The 19,486-nt window shown below is 43.0% G+C and overlaps 1 protein-coding gene across 2 annotated transcripts in view; it reads right to left on the reverse strand.

Annotated features, from left to right (window-relative positions):
* Positions 1 to 13,348, reverse strand: part of Crlf3 (cytokine receptor like factor 3) — a 32,634-nt gene extending 19,286 nt beyond the window's left edge. The window contains exon 1 of one of the 2 annotated variants that reach the window (XM_021176551.2): positions 13,141 to 13,348. In XM_021176551.2, the coding sequence (XP_021032210.1) occupies positions 13,141 to 13,269 (129 nt within the window). In that variant the 5' untranslated portion in view covers positions 13,270 to 13,348. The remainder of the gene's footprint in view (positions 1 to 13,140) is intronic. The other variant, XM_021176552.1, reaches the window with a different exon arrangement.
* Positions 13,349 to 19,486: the final 6,138 nt, after the last annotated feature.

A 19,486-nucleotide genomic window follows, 5' to 3' on the forward strand; every position in this document is an offset into this window, starting at 1 on the left:
AACTCACTTTGTAGACCAGGCTGGCCTCGAACTCAGAAATCCGCCTGCCTCTGCCTCCCGAGTGCTGGGACTAAAGGCGTGCGCCACCACGACCGGCAGAACCTGAATTTTTTAAGATCATGGTTGATTTATAAATGTAATGTAGGTAGAATAAAGTCCACTATGCCACATTTCAGACCTTCCTCTAAGAGGAAACTCTGCACTTGAGCAGTGAACCAGCAAGGCCCTGCCTGGCTCTTTAACGGATACAGCATATGCAGGAAGTACCCTGGTTAGGTAAAGTCAATTTCCTCTTTAGAAAGAATTCAAAAGCTCCCTCAGAAATTGCAAGCCCATGTTATTATGTTGGTTTTGTCTCAGAACCTTAGGGGAAAGAGGAAGTATGTAAACATTAGTGAGGACTGTGGAGGGAAGCCTCCATGTCCAAACCCGCCCCCCAGGCGCTCGCCGGGCATGCACGTGGTGTCTGTTGTTCATAGAACACCAACCACTGCCTTTTCAAACCTCCTTGGTTTCCCCTTAGATCATTTTCTTCTTCCAAAAAACAGCTCACAATTTAAAGCTCAGTCAGCATTAATCTAAGCATAGTAATCAAGTATCAAGTTTCTTGGCTTTATGAAAACAGTTCACTGATGAGTGTCCCAGTTTGAGGTGGGCTAATGTGTTTCCTCTTATCTGACTACAGCATCATACCTGCACAGTCTACAATGGAGGGAAAAAACTCAAGCCACTTAGAAAGACTTCACTGTGCCCCACATCTGTGTCCAGGAGCCATGTTCTTGCTACCGAGGTGATTTTGACTTACAAATGTGATTTTAACAAGTTCCAAGCATGATGGCACACTTCTGTAACCCAAACACTCAAATGTAGAGGCAAGAGCCAGAGATCTATTGAGTAAGTTCCAGAGTAGCCAGTGCTATACTAGGAAACAATGCCGATAGTTCTAGGCCAGCCAAGAGAGAAAGAAAGTATAAATGGCAGGCAACTCAAGGACTCCAGGAGGAAACTGTAATGTATACAGTTTCTATTCATCAGTCACATTCTGAACTCCTACTGAAGCCTCCAGTGTGACAGATCATTAAAACTCTTCTCTTCTCCTCCTTTCCTTTCTCTCTTTCTCTCTCTCTGGCCCTAGCTGTCCCGGAGCTCACAGAGATCTATCTGCCTGCCTCTGCCTCCTCAGTGCTGGATTAAAAGTTTGCTGTCATCCTTGCAAGATTATTAAAAGTGACAAGATTATTTAAGCTCACTGTTTAAGCTTTTGAAGTTAACAGGATGATGAGCTCACAAAATACTATCCATTGATACAAACAACACACAACCGACCTACTTTCCTCCAGAGTTTAGTTATCAAAAGGTCATAAAGTCGGGGCTGGAGAGATGGCTCAGCAGTTAAGAACACTGGCTGGTCTTCCAGAGGACCCAGGCTTAATTCCCAGCATCTACATGGTAGCTCACAAGACTCCAGCTGCAGAGTATCTGACACCTTCACACAGCTATACATGCAGGCAAAACACCAATGCACATAAAATAAATAAGTCATTTAAAAAGTTCATAAAATGTATTTTTTAAAGATTTATTGATCGCCGGGCAGTGGTGGCGCACGCCTTTGATCCCAGCACTTGGGAGGCAGAGGCAGGGGGATTTCTGAGTTGGAGGCCAGCCTGGTTTACAGAGTGAGTTCCAGGACAGCTAGGGCTACACAGAGAAACCCTGTCTCAAAAAAACAAAACAAAACAAAAAACAAACAAACAAACCGAGAGATTTATTTATTTATTTTATGTATATGAGCACACTGTAGCTGGCTTCAGACACACCAGAAGAGGGCGTCAGATCCCATTACAGATGGTGGTGAGCCACCATGTGGTTGCTGGGAGTTGAACTCAGGACCTCTGGAAGAACAGTCAATACTCTTAACCCCTGAGCCATATCCCCAGCCCCTATAAAATGTATTTAAACCTTAATTAAGACCACACCTTTAATCCTAGCACTCAGGAGGCAGAGTCAGATGTGATAAGACAGTGTCTGGCTAAGTAGCCTTGGCCTGGAACTCATTATGTAGCCCAGGCTACCCTTATACTCCTAGAAATCCTCCTCCCTCAGCTTTAGTGATAAGATTATGAATGTGCTGCACTGAAGAACTAACACCTTCTAATCTGCTGAACTTTTGCAGTTTATTATCCAGCAGGAGACAGATGTTTAACTCTAGATTAACTGCATTAATGAAGAAAATGCACATCATCAAGATTACAATCTAAGAAGGATCTCTGCAAAACTACACCCACACATTCATAAAGGCTCTCATTTACATGTTTACTGAGTTTATTATGTGCCAGGAATCTGGGTTGTAAAAACGATTAAGGTGGAGCTGGAGAGCTGGCTCAGTGGTTAAGAGCACTGGCTGCTCTTCCAGAGGACCCAGGTTTAATTCCCAGCACCCACATGGCAGCTGTGTGAGCATACCTTCTGGAACCCCAGTTTCAGGGGGTCTGATACCCCCGCATAGACAAAAACGCAGGCAAAACACTAATGCACAGAAAAGTTAATCAATTAACTAAAATAACCCAAAAACAAAACAATAACTATGTCATGATCTTGACCTTAAAGAACTCATTCTCTGGACGTGGTGACACATCACTCACAAGCACAGCATTCAAGAGCCTGGGGCAGGAATACCTCAAGTTTCAAGCCAGCCTACCTTACAAAACAAAAACCTTTCATTTTGGAAAAGGAGACAGAAGGTTTTACACACTAGTAACTGTAATAAAATATATTAAGTTCTTATATAAATGGGACAGCCAAAAACTACCACCAAAATTTAAAAAGGGCATTTTGTTGGGGAAAAACATAGCAGACATTTAAAAAATAAGCTGTCAGTAGAAGCAAAAGATGTCACCTTGAACAACAATTTATAGTAGTTTTATTGTGGCTAATATTAATTGAGAACATCCTATAGTCCTGGGCATTGTGCTAAACATTTTAAATAGCCCTATTAAATGTTTTACTTACAATTCTGTGTGTGTATGATAGAAGCGGGCACACACTGCGTCAGTATACAGGTAAAGGTCAGAGGATAGCTGTGGATTAGGTTCTCTTCTTCCATTTTTTCGCATGTTCCAGAGATCAAATTCATGTCCTCAGACATGGGCAGCAAGCACTGGACTTGCTGAGTCATCTCACTGGCCACAGTACATCTTCTTTTATGTTACTTACTTTTTTGTTTTCTGAGACAGGCCTCTCTCTATGCAGACCCAGCTGGCTTCAAACTCAGATACTCACCTGCGTCTGCCTCCTGTGTTGAGTTTAAAGGGCCGCCACCAAGCCCAGCTCTACTTCAGTTCCCACACTGGTCAGGTAAAGTAAGCAGTATTTTTAACCTTCATTTACAGATAAGGAAACTGAAGATCAAGTTTGTCTGGCAGTGGTGGCGCACGCCTTTGATCCCAGCACTTGGGAGGCAGAGGCAGGTGGATTTCTGAGTTAAAGGCCAGCCTGGTCTACAGAGTGAGTTCCAGGACAGCTAGAGCTATACAGAGAAACCCTGTCTCAAAAAACCAAAAAAAAAAAGAGAAAAAAAAAAGAAAAAGAAAAAGTCACATTTTAAATTTTATTAGATTTCCTGACTAAAAAGGATAGGCAAAATAACTGTGATAACTAGAGGCTCACTTACAGCTCTCAATAATAAAAGATTATCCCTACACTTGATGGACTATGTAGGAAGCAAATTAGCTGTACTTTCAGTTTAAAAATAAACACAGTTTTTCTCTATTAAAATTATATATATGATGGGAGCTAAAGAGATGACTTGTGGTTAAGAACACATGCTAGTCTTGGGAAAGATCTGGGCTCAGTTCCCAACACCCACATGGTTCCTAAAACCTATCTGTAACTCTAGTTCTAGAGGATCAGATGGCCTCTACAGGCGCTACAAGGACGTGATGCAAAGGTATGCAGGTAAACACCATGTACATAAAATACATCTCACACACACATACACACACATACACACACACACACGGACTGGAGGGATAGCTCAGAAGCTACAAGTCCTCAGTGCTCTTCTAAAGGAACAGGAGTCAGTTCCTAGCACCTGCATCTCTCACAATCACAATCAGTGTAACTTCAGTTCCAATGGCTCTAACATCCTCTTCTGGCCTAGGCAGATCCTGCATGAATGTGGGTGCACAGACATCCATTTGTGCCCATGCCCCCGCCCCCCAACATTCTCTCAAAAATAAATACAGACTGTGTGGTAGTGGTGCAGGACTTTAATCACAGCACCACTGGGAGGCAGAGGCAGGTGGATCTCTGAGTTCGAGTTCAGCCTGGTTTACAGATTGAGTTCTAGGACAGCCAGGGCTACACAGAGAAACTCATCTCAAAAAAACAAAACAAAAAACAAAACAAAACAAAACAAAAAACCCAAGAGTAAGAAAAAAAGTATGTATATATTATAATCCATATTAAAAACAAACTACAAGTAGCTTACAGACTTCTAAGACTGTGGGATGGAGAGGAAGCTCAGCGATTAAGAAGCACACTTGCTGGTCTTGCAAAGGACTAACGTTCAATTCCCAGCACACACAGAGAGTCAGGTCACAATTATCTGTGAATACAATGCTCCCTGAAAATCTCTGTGTGGACCTGGCTAGCCTTGAACTCACAGAGAGCCACATGAGTCTGCCTCCCAAGTACTATGATTACAGGCATATGCCACCATGACTGTCTTAAAATAAATAAAATGAAATAAAGGCCATTTGTGAGCTGGTAATGAATCTCAGTTGGTAGAGTATTTGCATAACATACACAAGGGAGCAACATCCAAGCCTGGACAAATATTCTTAATAAATGCTTATACTGTTAGTCAAAAGAAAAAACATTTCTCATCTCTGTAGAATATGCACTGACAGATACATCAAAATGTTTATTAACCACAGCTATCTGTGACTGTAATTATAGCTTATTTCCAAATGATTTTATTTGTTTCTAGTTTTTCCTAAATCCAGATTTAGATATTTTCTTAAGATACTATAACAGTGTTATGCTGTACCAAGATACATCTAAACAGATTCCTACACTGTCTTGAAAACAGTAACAGAAAGGGAAGTGAAAGATAAAGGCGGCAATAATTGCTTTCCTTTCTTCACTGAGCTAAGACTTCCTGTATTAGTTTTCTGAAATAACCTATGTTTTTCTTCATAAGTCTTTAGTTTACTGTGTGTTTTCAAATCCCGTGGGAATAAAGAGCTATCGAGAACCTAGTATTATACAAAAGGAAAACAAACAAGCAAACAAAAACACCAACCCCCCCAAACAACAACAACAAAAAAAAAAAACCCCAAGGGTGGTAATTAACTCTTCAAAAAGTAATCTGAAATCAATTTTTTTTTTTTAAAGATTTATTTATTATATGTAAGTACACTGTAGCTGTCTTCAGACACTCCAGAGGAGGGCGCCAGATCTCGTTACGGATGGTTGTGAGCCACCATGTGGTTGCTGGGATTTGAACTCTGGACCTTTGGAAGAGCAGTCGGGTGCTCTTACCCACTGAGCCATCTCACCAGCCCGAAATCAATTTTCTAAAACAAAACCAATACTAAGCTAGGTAGATCACTGCTGGACAGTCACTAACAGGACTAGACAAGAGAGTGTTCTGAGCCCAGGGAGAGAGAACTCAGTGAGACCCTGCCTCAAACACAAAAGCAAACTGCGTGTCTGCAGCACTGTCTATCATGCCAGCTCTCTTAAGACTGAGACACAGCCGGGCATGGTGTCGCACGTCTTTAATCCCAGCACTTGGGAGGCAGAGGCAGCCGGATTTCTGAGTTTGAGGCCAGCCTGATCTACAGAGTGAGTTCCAGGACAGCCAGGGCTACACAGAGAAACCCTGTCTCGAAAAAACCAAAAAAAAAAAAAAAAAAGAAAGAAAGAAAAAAAAAGACTGAGACAGAAAAACAACAGTTAGAACCCACTGCACTGGACAGTGAGTTCTAGACCCATCGGAGAGACAATGAAACCATACTTCAAAGACCGACCAACCGAAGAAAAAAACATACAAAAATAAATTATAAGTAAAAACTCACAGAAAGGTATCCACTGACTAGCCACATTAGAATATAAAAGATGCTAACCAGAATGATGACATGGAATGATTGGGGCAGAACTGCTAGCAGGAGTTCAAGTCTGCCCTATAGGTCTTACTGTCACTAAAGACATGCTAGCTAGGTAAGCGCTATTCATCTGGAAATGTGGATGCAAGCCTTTGGTCCCAGAACCTGAAAGACAGCAGGTGGATCTCTGTGACCTTGAGGCCAGCCTAACATGGCCTATATAGTGAACTCCAAAACAGCCAGAGCTCTTTAGTGTGACCCAGTCTCAAAAACAAAACAAAACACCCCAAAAATATTAAAATAAAATTATCAGTTATTCAGTTGCATGGTCTGATATTTTCAACACTGTTTTGAGACAGTCTCACTAGGTCTCTCAGACTAGTGTGGAATTCAGCAGCCTCCTCCTCCTCCTCCTCCTTGAGCCTCCTAAGTGCTAGGATTTCCAAAATGCGCCACCATGCCTAAACAACATTTCAATCTTGAATGAAAAAAAAAATGCAACATATAAAAATCATCTTAGTTTAAACCAAAGAGATTAGAGAAGATTTGCTGAAGTGAAGTGGTCACTCTGAGTACTTTAATATATATTCTCAAATTTTATATTCTTTTTATTTCATTTATTCTTCTTGTTTTATTTGTATGTACGTATGTGTTTGTGTGTGTGTGTGTGTGTGTGTGTGTGTGTGTGTATGTATGTATGTAGTGGGTATGTACAAGTGAGTGCATGTACTATGGAGTCAATGCAGACACTGTGGAGACCAGGGAAATTACATCCCTTGGAGCTAGAGTTAGAGATGGCTATAAGCCACTTGACATGGGGCTGGGAAGAGAGCCTAGGTCCCTCTACAACAGAAGCATGCCCTCCCAACTATTACACCAACTCTCCAGCCCTTTACAGTGTGTTTTCTTATAGTGCCTAGGGACCCTGCTCAAGTAGATGTAATGAGTCTGGCCAGAAGCACAAGGTTCTGCATTCTTTGCAGGATGAAGTCACTGCTGCAAGTCATGGGCCACAGTTACAATAGCAAGTTCTCAGGGGTCACCACTGGCCAGAGCTAGGAAGAACCGTCACCAAATAATATCTCAATTAGGATCTCACATACACTCTGAGGGAGGAAAGACTTGAATGTGTGAGTGCCTACAGGCTAAAGGAATCACCCTACTAAAAGACACAGGAAAGGCAGGAGAGTCATTTTAGAAGGTAAGCTACACACAGACGACTAAAACACTGGCATTTCTCACTATATACACTTTCTGGTACCTCACTCTGACCCTCCCTTCAGTGATGAAAGATGGGGTTTCTGGATCTGCAAAACTAGATTGTTAGGCCTAGAACTCTAGCACAGTGGCCTTAAGGTACTGCTGCTTGAGGCCTGAGTGGACTGCTGGCATCCTTGATCTGCAATCTCTGCTTACAAACAGAAACATCAATGTTCTACAAATAGCACAAGTAATGAAAAATACAGCAAAAGTTATATCCTAAAATGAAATACACGACTTAGGCTTCTCTTGTTTATTCTGTTTTTAAGGGTGACAATATACACTTATCAGGTCAGAATAAATTCATGAAGGTTTGTTTCTCTCAGTATACAGGTTGTAGAAGTATCTCTGAAACACAATAAACACTGAGTGAATGAAATAGTGAGTATTCTTTTTAAAAGATGTATTTATTATTATATCTAAGTACACTGTAGCTGTCTTCAGATGCACCAGAAGAGGGCGTCAGATCTCCTTACGAACGGTTGTGAGCTGGGATTTGAACTCAGGACCTTCAGAAGAGCAGTCAGTGCTCTTAACCTCTGAGCCATCTCTCCAGCCCCTACCTAGTGATTATTTAAAGGGAAGTGGGGGTTAGTTTCTTTTTTCTTCTTATTGATTTATTTATTTATTTTATATATATGAGTACACTGTTGCTCTCTTCAGACACACTAGAAGAGGGCATCCGATCCCATTACAGATGGTTGTGAGCCACCTGGTGGTTTCTGGGAACTGAATGCAGGGTCTTTGGAAGAGTAGTCAGTGCTCTTAACTACTGAGCCATCTCTCTAGACCTGATACTTAGTTCTTAGTACCAAGGAGTCCAGAGAGATATAGAAAACTATTCTGAATGATTTCTATGTAAGAATAGGCTGGCTGTGGGGGCTGGCGAAAGGGCTCAGTAGGTAAGAGCACTGACTGCTCCTCCAAAGGTCCTAAGTTCAAATCCCAGCAACCACATGGTGGCTTACAACCACCCATAATGAGATCTGACGTCCTCTTCTGGTGTGTCTGAAGTCAGCTACAGTGTACTTATGTATAATAATAAATAAATCTTTAAAAAGAAAATAGGCTGGCTGTGAACATTTCTGGCTTCCTGCCAATTGAACATATCCCTAGCCTTTAACTTAAGCAGTAGGATTAGCTGGGTGACACGTCTGTATTCTTGGTGGGGGCAGGAGTTAAGATCATCTTCAGCTAAAAAACATGTTCAAAGCCAGCCTAGATAACAGGAAAACTTGTCTCAAAGCAAACAAAACAATAGCAAAAAGCACAAAGTATTAAGTTAGAGACACAACTCTTGCATTCCTACACAGAACTTCCTTTTCACAAAAACAGGGTAGGGCCTGAACTCAACCACACCACAGAGGACAAACTGCTACATGTTTTTAACAGATTTTTATTTTTTTCAAGACAGGGTTTCTCTGTGCAGCCCTGGCTGTCCTTTGTAGACCAGGCTGTCCTCAAACTCAGAAATCTGCCTGCCTCTTCCTTCCAAGTGCTGGGATTAAAGGCATGCACCACCACTGCCCAGCTTTTTTACCTGTTTTAAAAGATTTTTTTCTAAAAGAAAGAAACGAAAGAAAAGATAAAGCTGTATTTATGAATTCAGCTAAACAAATCTTTAGTGAAGAAAGTTATGTGATTCAGTAATCGATAGGTATGTCCTAAAGAAAATTGAAAACATGTTAACACAAAAAACAATATAGATATATTTGTATTCCATAATTGTCAAAGGGATGAACTGATCTCATTGTCCACCAACTGGTGAACAGATAAATAACCCAAGATGCATTCATATCACAAGTATTACTCAGCCATAGGACTTAAGCACTAAGAAATGCTACCACATAGAAGAACCCTGAAAATAAGATCTTCCTTCCTTCCTTTTTATCTTTCTCTCTCTCTCTCTCTGTCTCTCTCTCTCTAATTTGTTTGTCTATTTTTTGAGACAGAGTTTCTTAGTGTAGCCCTGGCTATCCTGGAACTCACTCTGTTGACAGGCTGGTCTCAAACTCAGAAATCTGCCAGCTTCTACCTCCCAAATGCTAAGGAACTGCTTAGCTAGAAATGCATTCTAACCCAAGGAAGTTACTCAGGTAGGGCTACATATTGCATGATTCTGCTTACACAATATGTCTAGAATAGGGGCTAAAGATGTAGCTAGTTTTGATAACCACTTAAATTTGGAGGAATGGTGTATATGCCTGTAATCCAAAAATTTGGGAAATACAGACAGGAGGATCAAAAGTTCAGGTCACCTTTGGCTAGTCAGAGAATTCAAGGCCAGCCTTGCTACACGACACCCTGTCTGAAGGAAAGAAGCGGAGGAAAAAGGGAAAGAGAGGTCCAGAACAGGTAAAGCCCTAAAAATGGACGCTAGGCTATTAGGTTCGTCAGAGCGACACTGAATACAGGGTATTTCTAGAGACTAATATAACATTCTAGAATTCACACATCATGATGGCTAAATAATTTTTAATTAAACATTTAATTGTTATTTTATGCTACAGATTTGGGTGTTTTGTCTCTGTGTATGTGTGTGTGTACACAATGTGTGTACAATGTGTGTGCCTGGTGACGATGGAGGCCAGAAGAGGGTGTAGAACTGGAGTTACTGGGGTCTGTGAGTTGCCATGTATGTAGATGCTGGGAATTGAACCCTCATCCTCTGGAAGAACAGCCAGTTCTCTTAACCTCTGAGCCGTCCCTCTAGCCCTATGGCTAAACAAATTTATAAGTATGCTAAAAAACACTGAATGAAAGCCGGGCGTGGTGGCGCATGCCTTTAATCCCAGCACTTGGGAGGCAGAGGCAGGAGGATTTCTGAGTTCGAGGCCAGCCTGGTCTACAAAGTGAGTTCCAGGACAGCCAGGACTATACAGAGAAACCCTGTCTCCAAAAACCAAACCAAACAAAACAAAACAAAACAAAAAAACCACTGAATGAATTTCATTTCGTGAATTTGATTTCAATTAAAAAAAAACAAAACATCATGGGCTGGGGGAGTAGCTCAGCAGCAAAGCATTTGCTTGGTATGCATGAGGCCTTGGATTCTATCTCTCAAAAAAAGTGTAAATACAAACAAACAACAGTAAAAGCAGGTAAAAAGTATACCCATTGCAGCCTCCCTTCCTCCTTGCTCTTCTCACCCTTCCCAAAGCAGCGTTTTTACTCAAAAGCCATGTATCTGGTGATACATGATCTACAAATGACTGGAACTCTAAGAATATCCTAGCCACCATGCAAAGGTTCCTGCTTATTTTGATAACATTTTTTGGAGCACAGACCTTTCTTTAAACCCGACTTGACAGGGGCCTAATTCTACAAATCTGAACAAGCACAATGGGCTAGAAGTAGCTGTGGTAACTTGAAACTGGAACAAAACAGACTCCAGCTGACAAGGAGACTGACACTATTTCTTAGCATCAGCAGTAACGTCGTCACCAGAAATCTAAACTGTGATGAATGTGCTGTGTCGAGCAGGAGACGAGGGCTCTCAAAAAGAAAACCACAGTGAACCAAACTCATTATCAGAGTATGTTTGAATTTCAATTACTGGATTCAAAACTTAATTGTTCAAGAGGTAGTGCAGTTTCCCAGTAAGTCTAAAACACTGGATTCTATCACCAACACAATGGATAAAGAAATAATAAGTAAATGTAAAATGAAAGAATATAAGTTTAACTTTCCTTTTCAGGGCTGTAGATCGATTAGGCAAGTATCACGGAGTCATAATTATACATCTGGGTTTAGCAACTGAACATTTAACTATCTAGGGTGGGAATCACTCAAAAAATGCACTCAACACACACACAAGACATTAGTAAGTACTACACCCATTCTTCTAGTGCCAACCCTAATGCCTCTTAATTGCCGAGGGAGCTGAACAGCAGCCATGCTCATGTGTAAGATATATGAACTTGCTGACACATTAGTCATTTATTACAGGGTACCTTAGCCAAGAATGGTGGAAACATGCCTGTTATCCCAGTACTCCAGAGGCTGAGGCTGGAGGATTTCCAGCTGTTGTCAGCCTTGGTTGGCTACATGGTGAGTTCCAGGATAGCCTTGGCTACTTAGCAAGATCTTGTTTGTTTATTTGTTTGTTTGTTTTTTTAAAAAGGAGCTAAAGAGATGGCTCAGTGGTTAAGAGCACTGATTGCTCTTCCAGAGGTTCTGAGTTCAATTCCCAACAACCACATGGTGGCTCACAACCATCTGTAATGGGATCTGATGCCTTCTTCTGGTGTGTCTGAAGATATCAACAGTGTGCTCATATATAAAAAAATAAATAAATAAATTTAAAAGAAAAAAAAAAAAAACCTAAGTGGTGGAGGCTAGCAAATATTTGAGTTCAAGGCCAGCCTCGTCTACAAAGCAAGTTCCAGGACGGTCAGAGCTACACAGAGAAACCCTGTTTCAAAAAATAAATGAATAATAAAAAAAAATTAAAATTTAAAAATGTTCGAGGGGGTGGAGTGGGAGGTGACTAAGATAAAATACACTGTATACATACATGAAATTCACAGACTAAGCAGTACTATATAAAAGAGGGTATTCTAAACCTTTTTTTTTTAATCCTAGATTTTCAACATTTATTTCAAAATAGCAGAAGGAATAATGCAGATTCTTTCCAAAGGAAATCCAGATGTCTGCATTGGAAGACCTTGAAAGTATTCACCAAATCAGGTTTAAATCATAAGTTGTATCTGGATTCTGATCCCAGTTTTTGCTCAACTGTTGATGCCTGGCCTACACCAGCTCTAGAGAGGTTTAAATTATTAGCAATGACAATATTCAAAGATTATCGCAGCACTACTTCACTATTTTCTGCTTCGGCACAGCAGCACTGGAGTTACCAGTGTGAGGGTACTCTACAAAACTAGGCCTAGAGAAATTCTAATGAATTTCCATTTACTCAAAAAGCATTAACTAAAGCACTTAATAGTAACGTGAGGATTATATATCTTATCTAGCATTAGCAGGGGTTTTTATCTTTTTCTGTATACCTTTGAGAGTGGAGAGGAGCCATGTGGCTTTCCGCTATCTCTGTTTGACCTTTCCTTGTGGAGAGATAACTGCAGTACTTGAAAGTGTATTTAGCCTCTTCTATTACCAGTCCTCTCTTCAAATCTGTTTTTCCATTTCCCTTCACCTTTGTATACCCTCCCTGAAACATCTTGTTTTGCTCCTTCTGCCCTTCAACATCCTTCACCTTCAGTTCTAGCCTGTTTAGAGATTAGTCTAAAAGATTGTTCAAGGCGTACGGGAATCGTGTGAGATGTTCAAATAACAACCCCCCCCGCCCCCATTCATTCGGCATTAAGGTTACTGCTGCTCAACCTCTCCATTTCTCCTACTTCTTCCCTCTCCCTCTACTTCGTCTCCACCTTTACTGTCCCCAGGTCACTGCCCTCAGGCTTTCTAAAGCGAGTATCTGTCGCAGGTTTCCCCTCACTATGCCCTCTTCCTCCCAACTCTCTTTTCCGATCTTCACTCTGCGATCCCTCGGGTTTTGCTCCGGTGGTTCATCCTCGGACACCACCCCTACGCTCACCAAGTGCCCCGCGCGGCGGCTCAGGAGCGCTCCCCAAACTTTCTCAGTCCGCCAAACTTATCTTTCCCTTCAAGAACTCTGCAGGACCCACCTCCTCATGTCACGTCTCCCACAGGTCTGCGACTCCCTTCCTCCGCTGAGCCTCGGGGCGCCCCCGCCGCGCGCGCCCACCCTCCCGCCCGCGCCCTCCAAGGCCCGCAGCGGCCCTCCGACCTGCCTCTGCGCCTCCCGCAGCCCCTGCAGCCGCTGGCCCAGCTCCCGCCGATAGCTCTGCGCCGCCTCCACGTTCTCGCGGGCTTCCTGAAGCAGCACCTCGGGCTCCGGCTCCATCGCGCCCTTCATCTGGTCGCGCGGCCCGCCGGATTCCCGACTGCGCCGAGCTCCCGCGAGCGACCCCGAGCGGCCTCGCGCAGCGGAAGCGCCGCCCCGCCCTGCCCTGTCCTTCACGCCCCGCCCCCGCTGCCGCTTGATTGACAGACGCCGGGGGTGGGGGGAAACACACGCACTAATGGCGCCTTGGTCTGAGTGAGTGGAACCTGCTGCGCCGTCTGTCTCAGCTCCTCCTCCGGCCTATGAGCTGCGCCCGCCTGGACACTTCCTCAGGAAACAAGTGGAGGCTAGAGTAGAAACACGTGAACACGTCTCTAAGTGCTTCCCACTTCTTATCTTACTGCACTACTTATCTGCCATGCACAGAGGAGGAAGTGGAGGGACACAGAGGGGGAATCTACTCTCCAGGGCCGAGGCTACAGCTCTGGGCCTTAAATCGTCGCTGTACTAGCTCCCTAGTAAATGCCAGCTGAGGCGGGAATTTTGGGAGCATAGTTGACCCAGGCGCCACCACCTAGATACTCTTAGGAGGGAGGTGAAAGAGAGAGAGAGGCCCAAGTGATGACCAGCTGTACAGCAATCTTGGCAGAAGTCCAAGGCAGGTGACGGCACGTTTTCTTCTGTAAGGGCCTCCCGATAAATATCTGCTGGCATGTGATAAAGTGTATGTTTCGCTGTATTAAGTAAATGGGTGTGACCATGTATAGTAAAAACAAGAGGAGCAGCTTGCTCCTGTAGTTTCAGCCCTAGGAGAGGCCGGGGAAGGAATGGGGAGCAAAAAAGGCAGATTGGACAACAAGGATGTAAAAATAAACCTTTCAACACTGAATTTTAGATATGGCATAATAACTTTCACGTGTCACAATATGGCCTTTGTAATTTTCCCCCCAAACTATTAAAACGGTAAAAAAGTGATCTGCTGAAAAGCCACCCTAAAACTGGTTGGATTTGAGTCCTTAAATGAGCCACAAGCCCAAGGTGTGTAAATTGTCCTCAGCAGGATCAGACGCGGTACGGGATTGTCTCAGGATCATGCAATGGATCTGTATTAGAGGCCAAATCGAAGATGTTCCGGGCCAGACTGTTCTTCCCACATGGGCTAAACATAGGGGCATACCCTGTACTCCCAGCTCTCGGGAAGATCTGGAACTCAGAATAGTTATCTGGTTGTTACATAGTGAGTCTGGGAGAAACGTGAGTGATATAAGACACTGTCTGGAGGGGAAAAAAAAAAAAAAAGACACTTTCAAAAGTGGGGAGGGGGAGTTCGAGGCCAGCCTGGTCTACAAAGTGAGTTCCAGGACAGCCAGGGCTATACAGAGAAACCCTGTCTCCAAAAAACAAACAAACAAATAAATAAATAAATAAATAAAGTGGGGAGGGGAAGGAAGAGAGGAGAAGAATAGAAGAAAAAGCTGGGCAGTGGTGACAAACCCCTTTAATCCCAGCCAGTGATAGGTGAATCTTTTGAGTTTGAGGCCTAAAGACTGAGTTCCACAATGGCCAGAGCTACACAGAGAAACCTTATCTTCAAACAAACAAAAATGAATAAATAAAATAAGAAAGTAAAGAACATAGAGGGGCTGGTGAGATGGCTCAGTGGGTTAAGAGCACCCAACTGCTCTTCTGATAGGTTCGGAGTTCAAATCCCAGCAACCACATGGTGGCTCACAACCATCCTAACAAGATCTGACTCCCTCTTCCGGAGTGTCTGAAGACAGCTACAGTGTACTTACATATAATAAATAAATAAATCTTTTTAAAAAAATAGAAGGAAGCCATTTTGAAAGAAAAATGGAGTGGCCAGAAGAGCTGTTTTTAGCCTAAAGATAACATAGCCTGATCCTTAGTAAATAGTTGGTATCTGCTAAATGAATTAAGGCATTAACCATGCGAGTAGAAAACAGTAGGACAAAGTAGGAAAGACAAACTTAAGGATAGGAATAGGAGGAGAGTCTAATAAATATATGGACAAGAGTTGCTGAAAAGATAGAGCAGAATACTATATTTGCAGGTAAAGATTGGAAGGAACTACAGAGGTGCCTCAGTGGTTAAGAGCTTTGGTCGTTCCTCCTGGGGAGCCAGGCTAGATTCCCAGCACTGACATGGTAACTCAGGACTGTCTCTGACTCCAGTCCTGGGGAATCTGACCATCTTTTCTGGCTTTTGAGAGTACCAGGCATACACATAGTGCACATACATACATGCAGGCAAAACACTCATAAAATAAAATAAAAATCATGTTTGGGGGCTGGAGAGATGGCTCAGCGGTTAAGAGCACTGACTGCTCTTCCAGAGGTCCTGAGTTCAATTGCCAGCAACCACATTGTGGCTCACAAATGGGCCACCATGGGATCTGATTCCCTCTTCTGGTGTGCCTCTTCTGGTGTGTCTGAAAAACAGCAACAGTGTACTCACATAAATAAAATAAATAAATCTTTAAGAAAAAAAAAACCCAAGTTTTAATGATCAAGGGCCAGCCAGGCAGTAATGGTACATGTCCTTGATCCCATCACTCAGGAGGCAGAGGCAGAGGCAGAGGCAGAGGCAGAGGCAGAGGCAGAGGCAGAGGCAGAGGCAGAGGCAGAGGCAGAGGCAGAGGCAGAGGCAGAGGCAGAGGCAGAGGCAGAGGCAGAGGCAGAGGCAGAGGCAGAGGCAGAGGCAGAGGCAGAGGCAGAGGCAAGTGGATTTCTCAGGTTCAAGGCCAGCCTGGTCTACAGAGAGAATCCCAGGATATCCAGGGCTATGTATGTGTGTGTGTGTGTGTGTGTGTGTGTATAAACACTATAACACTATCTTGGGGCAGGGGGAGAGCAAGGGCCTCAGAGTGCAGGATAAGCACTGCCTTAGCCAGGCATGTTGACATAAGCCTGTGATGCCAGCACTCAGAACGCTGCTGAAGTAGCAGGATCCATTGAGGTCAGCCTGGGCTACATATATAGCATGCTAGGCCAGTCTGAACTACCCACTAAGATCATATTTCAAACAGCCAAGAGTTATGGTACTAATGTAGCTCAGAGGTAGAGTGTTTGCTTAGTGTCTTAACTACTGTTCTATTGCCATAGAGACATCACGACTAAGGCAACTCTTATAAAAGAAAGCATTTCACTGAGGGCCTCCTTATACCTTCAGAGGGTTAGTCCATGATCATCATGGCAGGGAACTGTGGCAACAGGGAGGCTGGCATAGCACTGGGACAGTTGCTGAGAACTCATATCTGGTCCATAAATTGCAGGCAGAGAGTGAGACTGGGCCTGGAGTGAGCTTTTGAAATTACAAAGCCCTCCCCTTTGAGACACACCTCCTCTAACAAGGCCACACCTCCTAATCCTTCCCAAAGAGTCCACAAACTAGGAAGTAAACCCTGAAATATCTGAGCCTATGGGGGCCATTCTTATTCAAACCACCACACCTAGTATTTCCAAGGCTCTAGGTTCAGTGTCTAGCCCCTGCAAATACAAACACAGAAGGGCATGGGGGAGGCATGTGCACTGCCATTTATAAACCAATATCTTAGGGAAAGAAATTATAAGCAGGCCATAGATCCACCTTATATAACTTAAGATAATGAAGAGCTTGGCATATGCTTACTCCTTAAAAATGTTTATTCAGGGGCTGGTGAGATGGCTCAGTGGGTAAGAGCACCTGACTGCTCTTCCAAAGGTCCAGAGTTCAAATCCCAGCAACCACATGGTGGCTAACAACCATCCGTAACGAGATCTGGTGCCCTCTTCTGGAGTGTCTGAAGACAGCTACAGTGTACTTACATATAATAAATAAATAAATCTTTAAAAAAATGTTTATTCAGTAAAATGAATATATATATATATATATACCTATGGCATTAATATAATTATGATAATGATAAAAGAGGCTTGAATTAGGATGGTGACCATTAGTGAGATTTGACAGTTAGAAAGAAGGGAAAATTTAGTCAAACAGTCCAAGAGAATAGTAGGGCTTTGGCAATAAACTTGGTAAAAATGTTTGGGATTTTTGTTTCTAAGTCTTGTAGCCTTGGCTGACCTGGAACTTAATATGCAGACCAGGCTGGTCTTGAACTTGAGGCAATCTTCCTACCACTGCCTCTTGAGGTTGCAGGTGTGAGATGCCAAATCTGGCCAACATTGTTTTATTTCCTTCCCTTCCTTCCTTCCTTCCTTCCTTCCTTCCTTCCTTCCTTCCTTCCTTCCGTCCGTCCGTCCTTCCTTCCTACTTTTCTTTTCTTCTTTTAAAATTTTTAAAAATTTATTTTATCTGCAATCACGTCTGTGTGAAGGTGTTAGATTCCCCTAGAACTGTTGTCACAGACACCTGTGAGCTGCCATGTGGTTGCTGGGAATTGAACCACAGTCTGGAAGAGCAGCCTTAACTACTGAGTCAACTCTCCAGCCCCTATTTTCTTAATATAGGGATGGAGGGATGGAAGGCAAAAACTTGTATGTAGGATATCCTCACTACACACACATACACACAGAAAGGAAGGAAGGAAGGAAGGAAGGAAGGAAGAAAGAAAGAAAGAAAGAAAGAAAGAAAGAAAGAAAGAAAGAAACAAAGAGAAAGAAAGAAGAAAAAAGGCACCTGAATGAATTCTTGAGAAACTCCTCTGCACAGCCATGAGGTTAGGGAGTGCATTGCTATTTGAACTTTATAATTTTATTTTACATTTATTTATTTGCTTGTTTGTTTACCTTTGTATGTATGTTTGTATGTATGTATGTATTCTAAGTGTGCCATGTGTAGAAATCAGAGGAAAACTCACAGAAGTCAGTTTTTCTCTTTCCACCATGTGAGTCCAAGGAACCAAATCTAGGTTATCAGTCTTGTCAGCAAGCACCTTTAACCACTCTTGGGCCCAGCTTTTGTTTGTTTGTTTTTAAGGCAGAGTCTGTCAGTCTGTCTGTCTGTTGTCTCTTTTTCTCTTTCTTTCTCCCTCCCTTCCTTCTTAATAATGTTGGCTGTCCTGGGACTTACTCTGTAGACCAGATTGGCCATGAACTCAGAGATTGCCCTGTGTCTGCAGGGTCTAAAGGTCTGTGCCACCACACCTGGAAGGCCCTGCTATTTTCAACCTAACAGAGGAAATTTCTAGAGTGAATCATCTTGTGGCTAGAGTGACAAGAGAGGAAGAGAATCTAGAAGCAGCAAGGGCAGATGCCAACTGGCCATGGAACAGCTCATATTACAAGGATTCAGAGCAGGGGATAGAATTAGCCTTCCCTAAGTCAGTGGAACAACCAGGGGACTGCACTGACACCAAAAGGACAAGAGAAAGGGTTATGAAGAGCAGGGATGATGACAAGAGGTTTAAGTATCTCTGAGCACAAGAACAGTTTGGTGACAGTACTCTCCTAGGATGTGCAAGGCCCTGTTTGGTTTGACATGTCACCACCTCCCAGCACTGCACAAAAACAACGAAAAAGAGGAACTCCAGAGTTGGCTCAGCAGTTCAAAGTGCATACTGCTCTTGCAGAGGAACTCAGTTTGGTTCCCAGTGCCCATGTAGGGTAGCGCCCAACCCCCTTGTTACTTGCAGACAAATGTGATGCCTTGGCCTTCTCACATGTTTGCACATACCACACACAGACACACACTCAAACACATAAATAAGAATAATAACAGTAAGCCTGGTGGTGGTGGTGGCGCATGCCTTTCATCCCAGCACTCAGGAGATAGGCAGATCTCTGTGAGCTCGAGGCCAGGCTGGTATACAGAGTGAGTTCCAGGACAGTCAGGGCTACACACACACAAAAAAAACAACCCTGTTTTGAGGGCCCAAAAGAGTAACAAAAAAATTCTTCAAAAGAATTTAAATAGTGACTGGAGAGATGGCGCAACGGTTAAGAGCACTGACTGCTCTTTCAGAGGTTTTGAGTTCAATTCCCAGCAACAACATGGTGACTCACAACCATCTATAGTTGGATGCAATGCCCTCTTCTGGTGTGTCTAAAGAAAGTGACAGTGTACTCACATAAAAAAAAAATAAATAAATCTTTCAAAAAGAGAATTTAAATAGCTGATCATGGTAGCACACACCTTTAATTCCCACACTCAGGAGTCAGATGCTGGGGTGATCTAGACTGGTCTACAGAGCAAGTTACAGGACAGCCAGGGCTACATAGACCCTGTCTCAAAAGAACAAAAACAAACATGAAACCAACCACCAAAAGTAAACATCTCTAAGTTATAGCTTCTCTCTCTCTCTCTCTCTCTCTCTCTCTCTCTCTCT

This window comes from Mus caroli, chromosome 11, assembly GCF_900094665.2.
Source record: "Mus caroli chromosome 11, CAROLI_EIJ_v1.1, whole genome shotgun sequence".
NCBI lineage: Eukaryota > Metazoa > Chordata > Mammalia > Rodentia > Muridae > Mus > Mus caroli.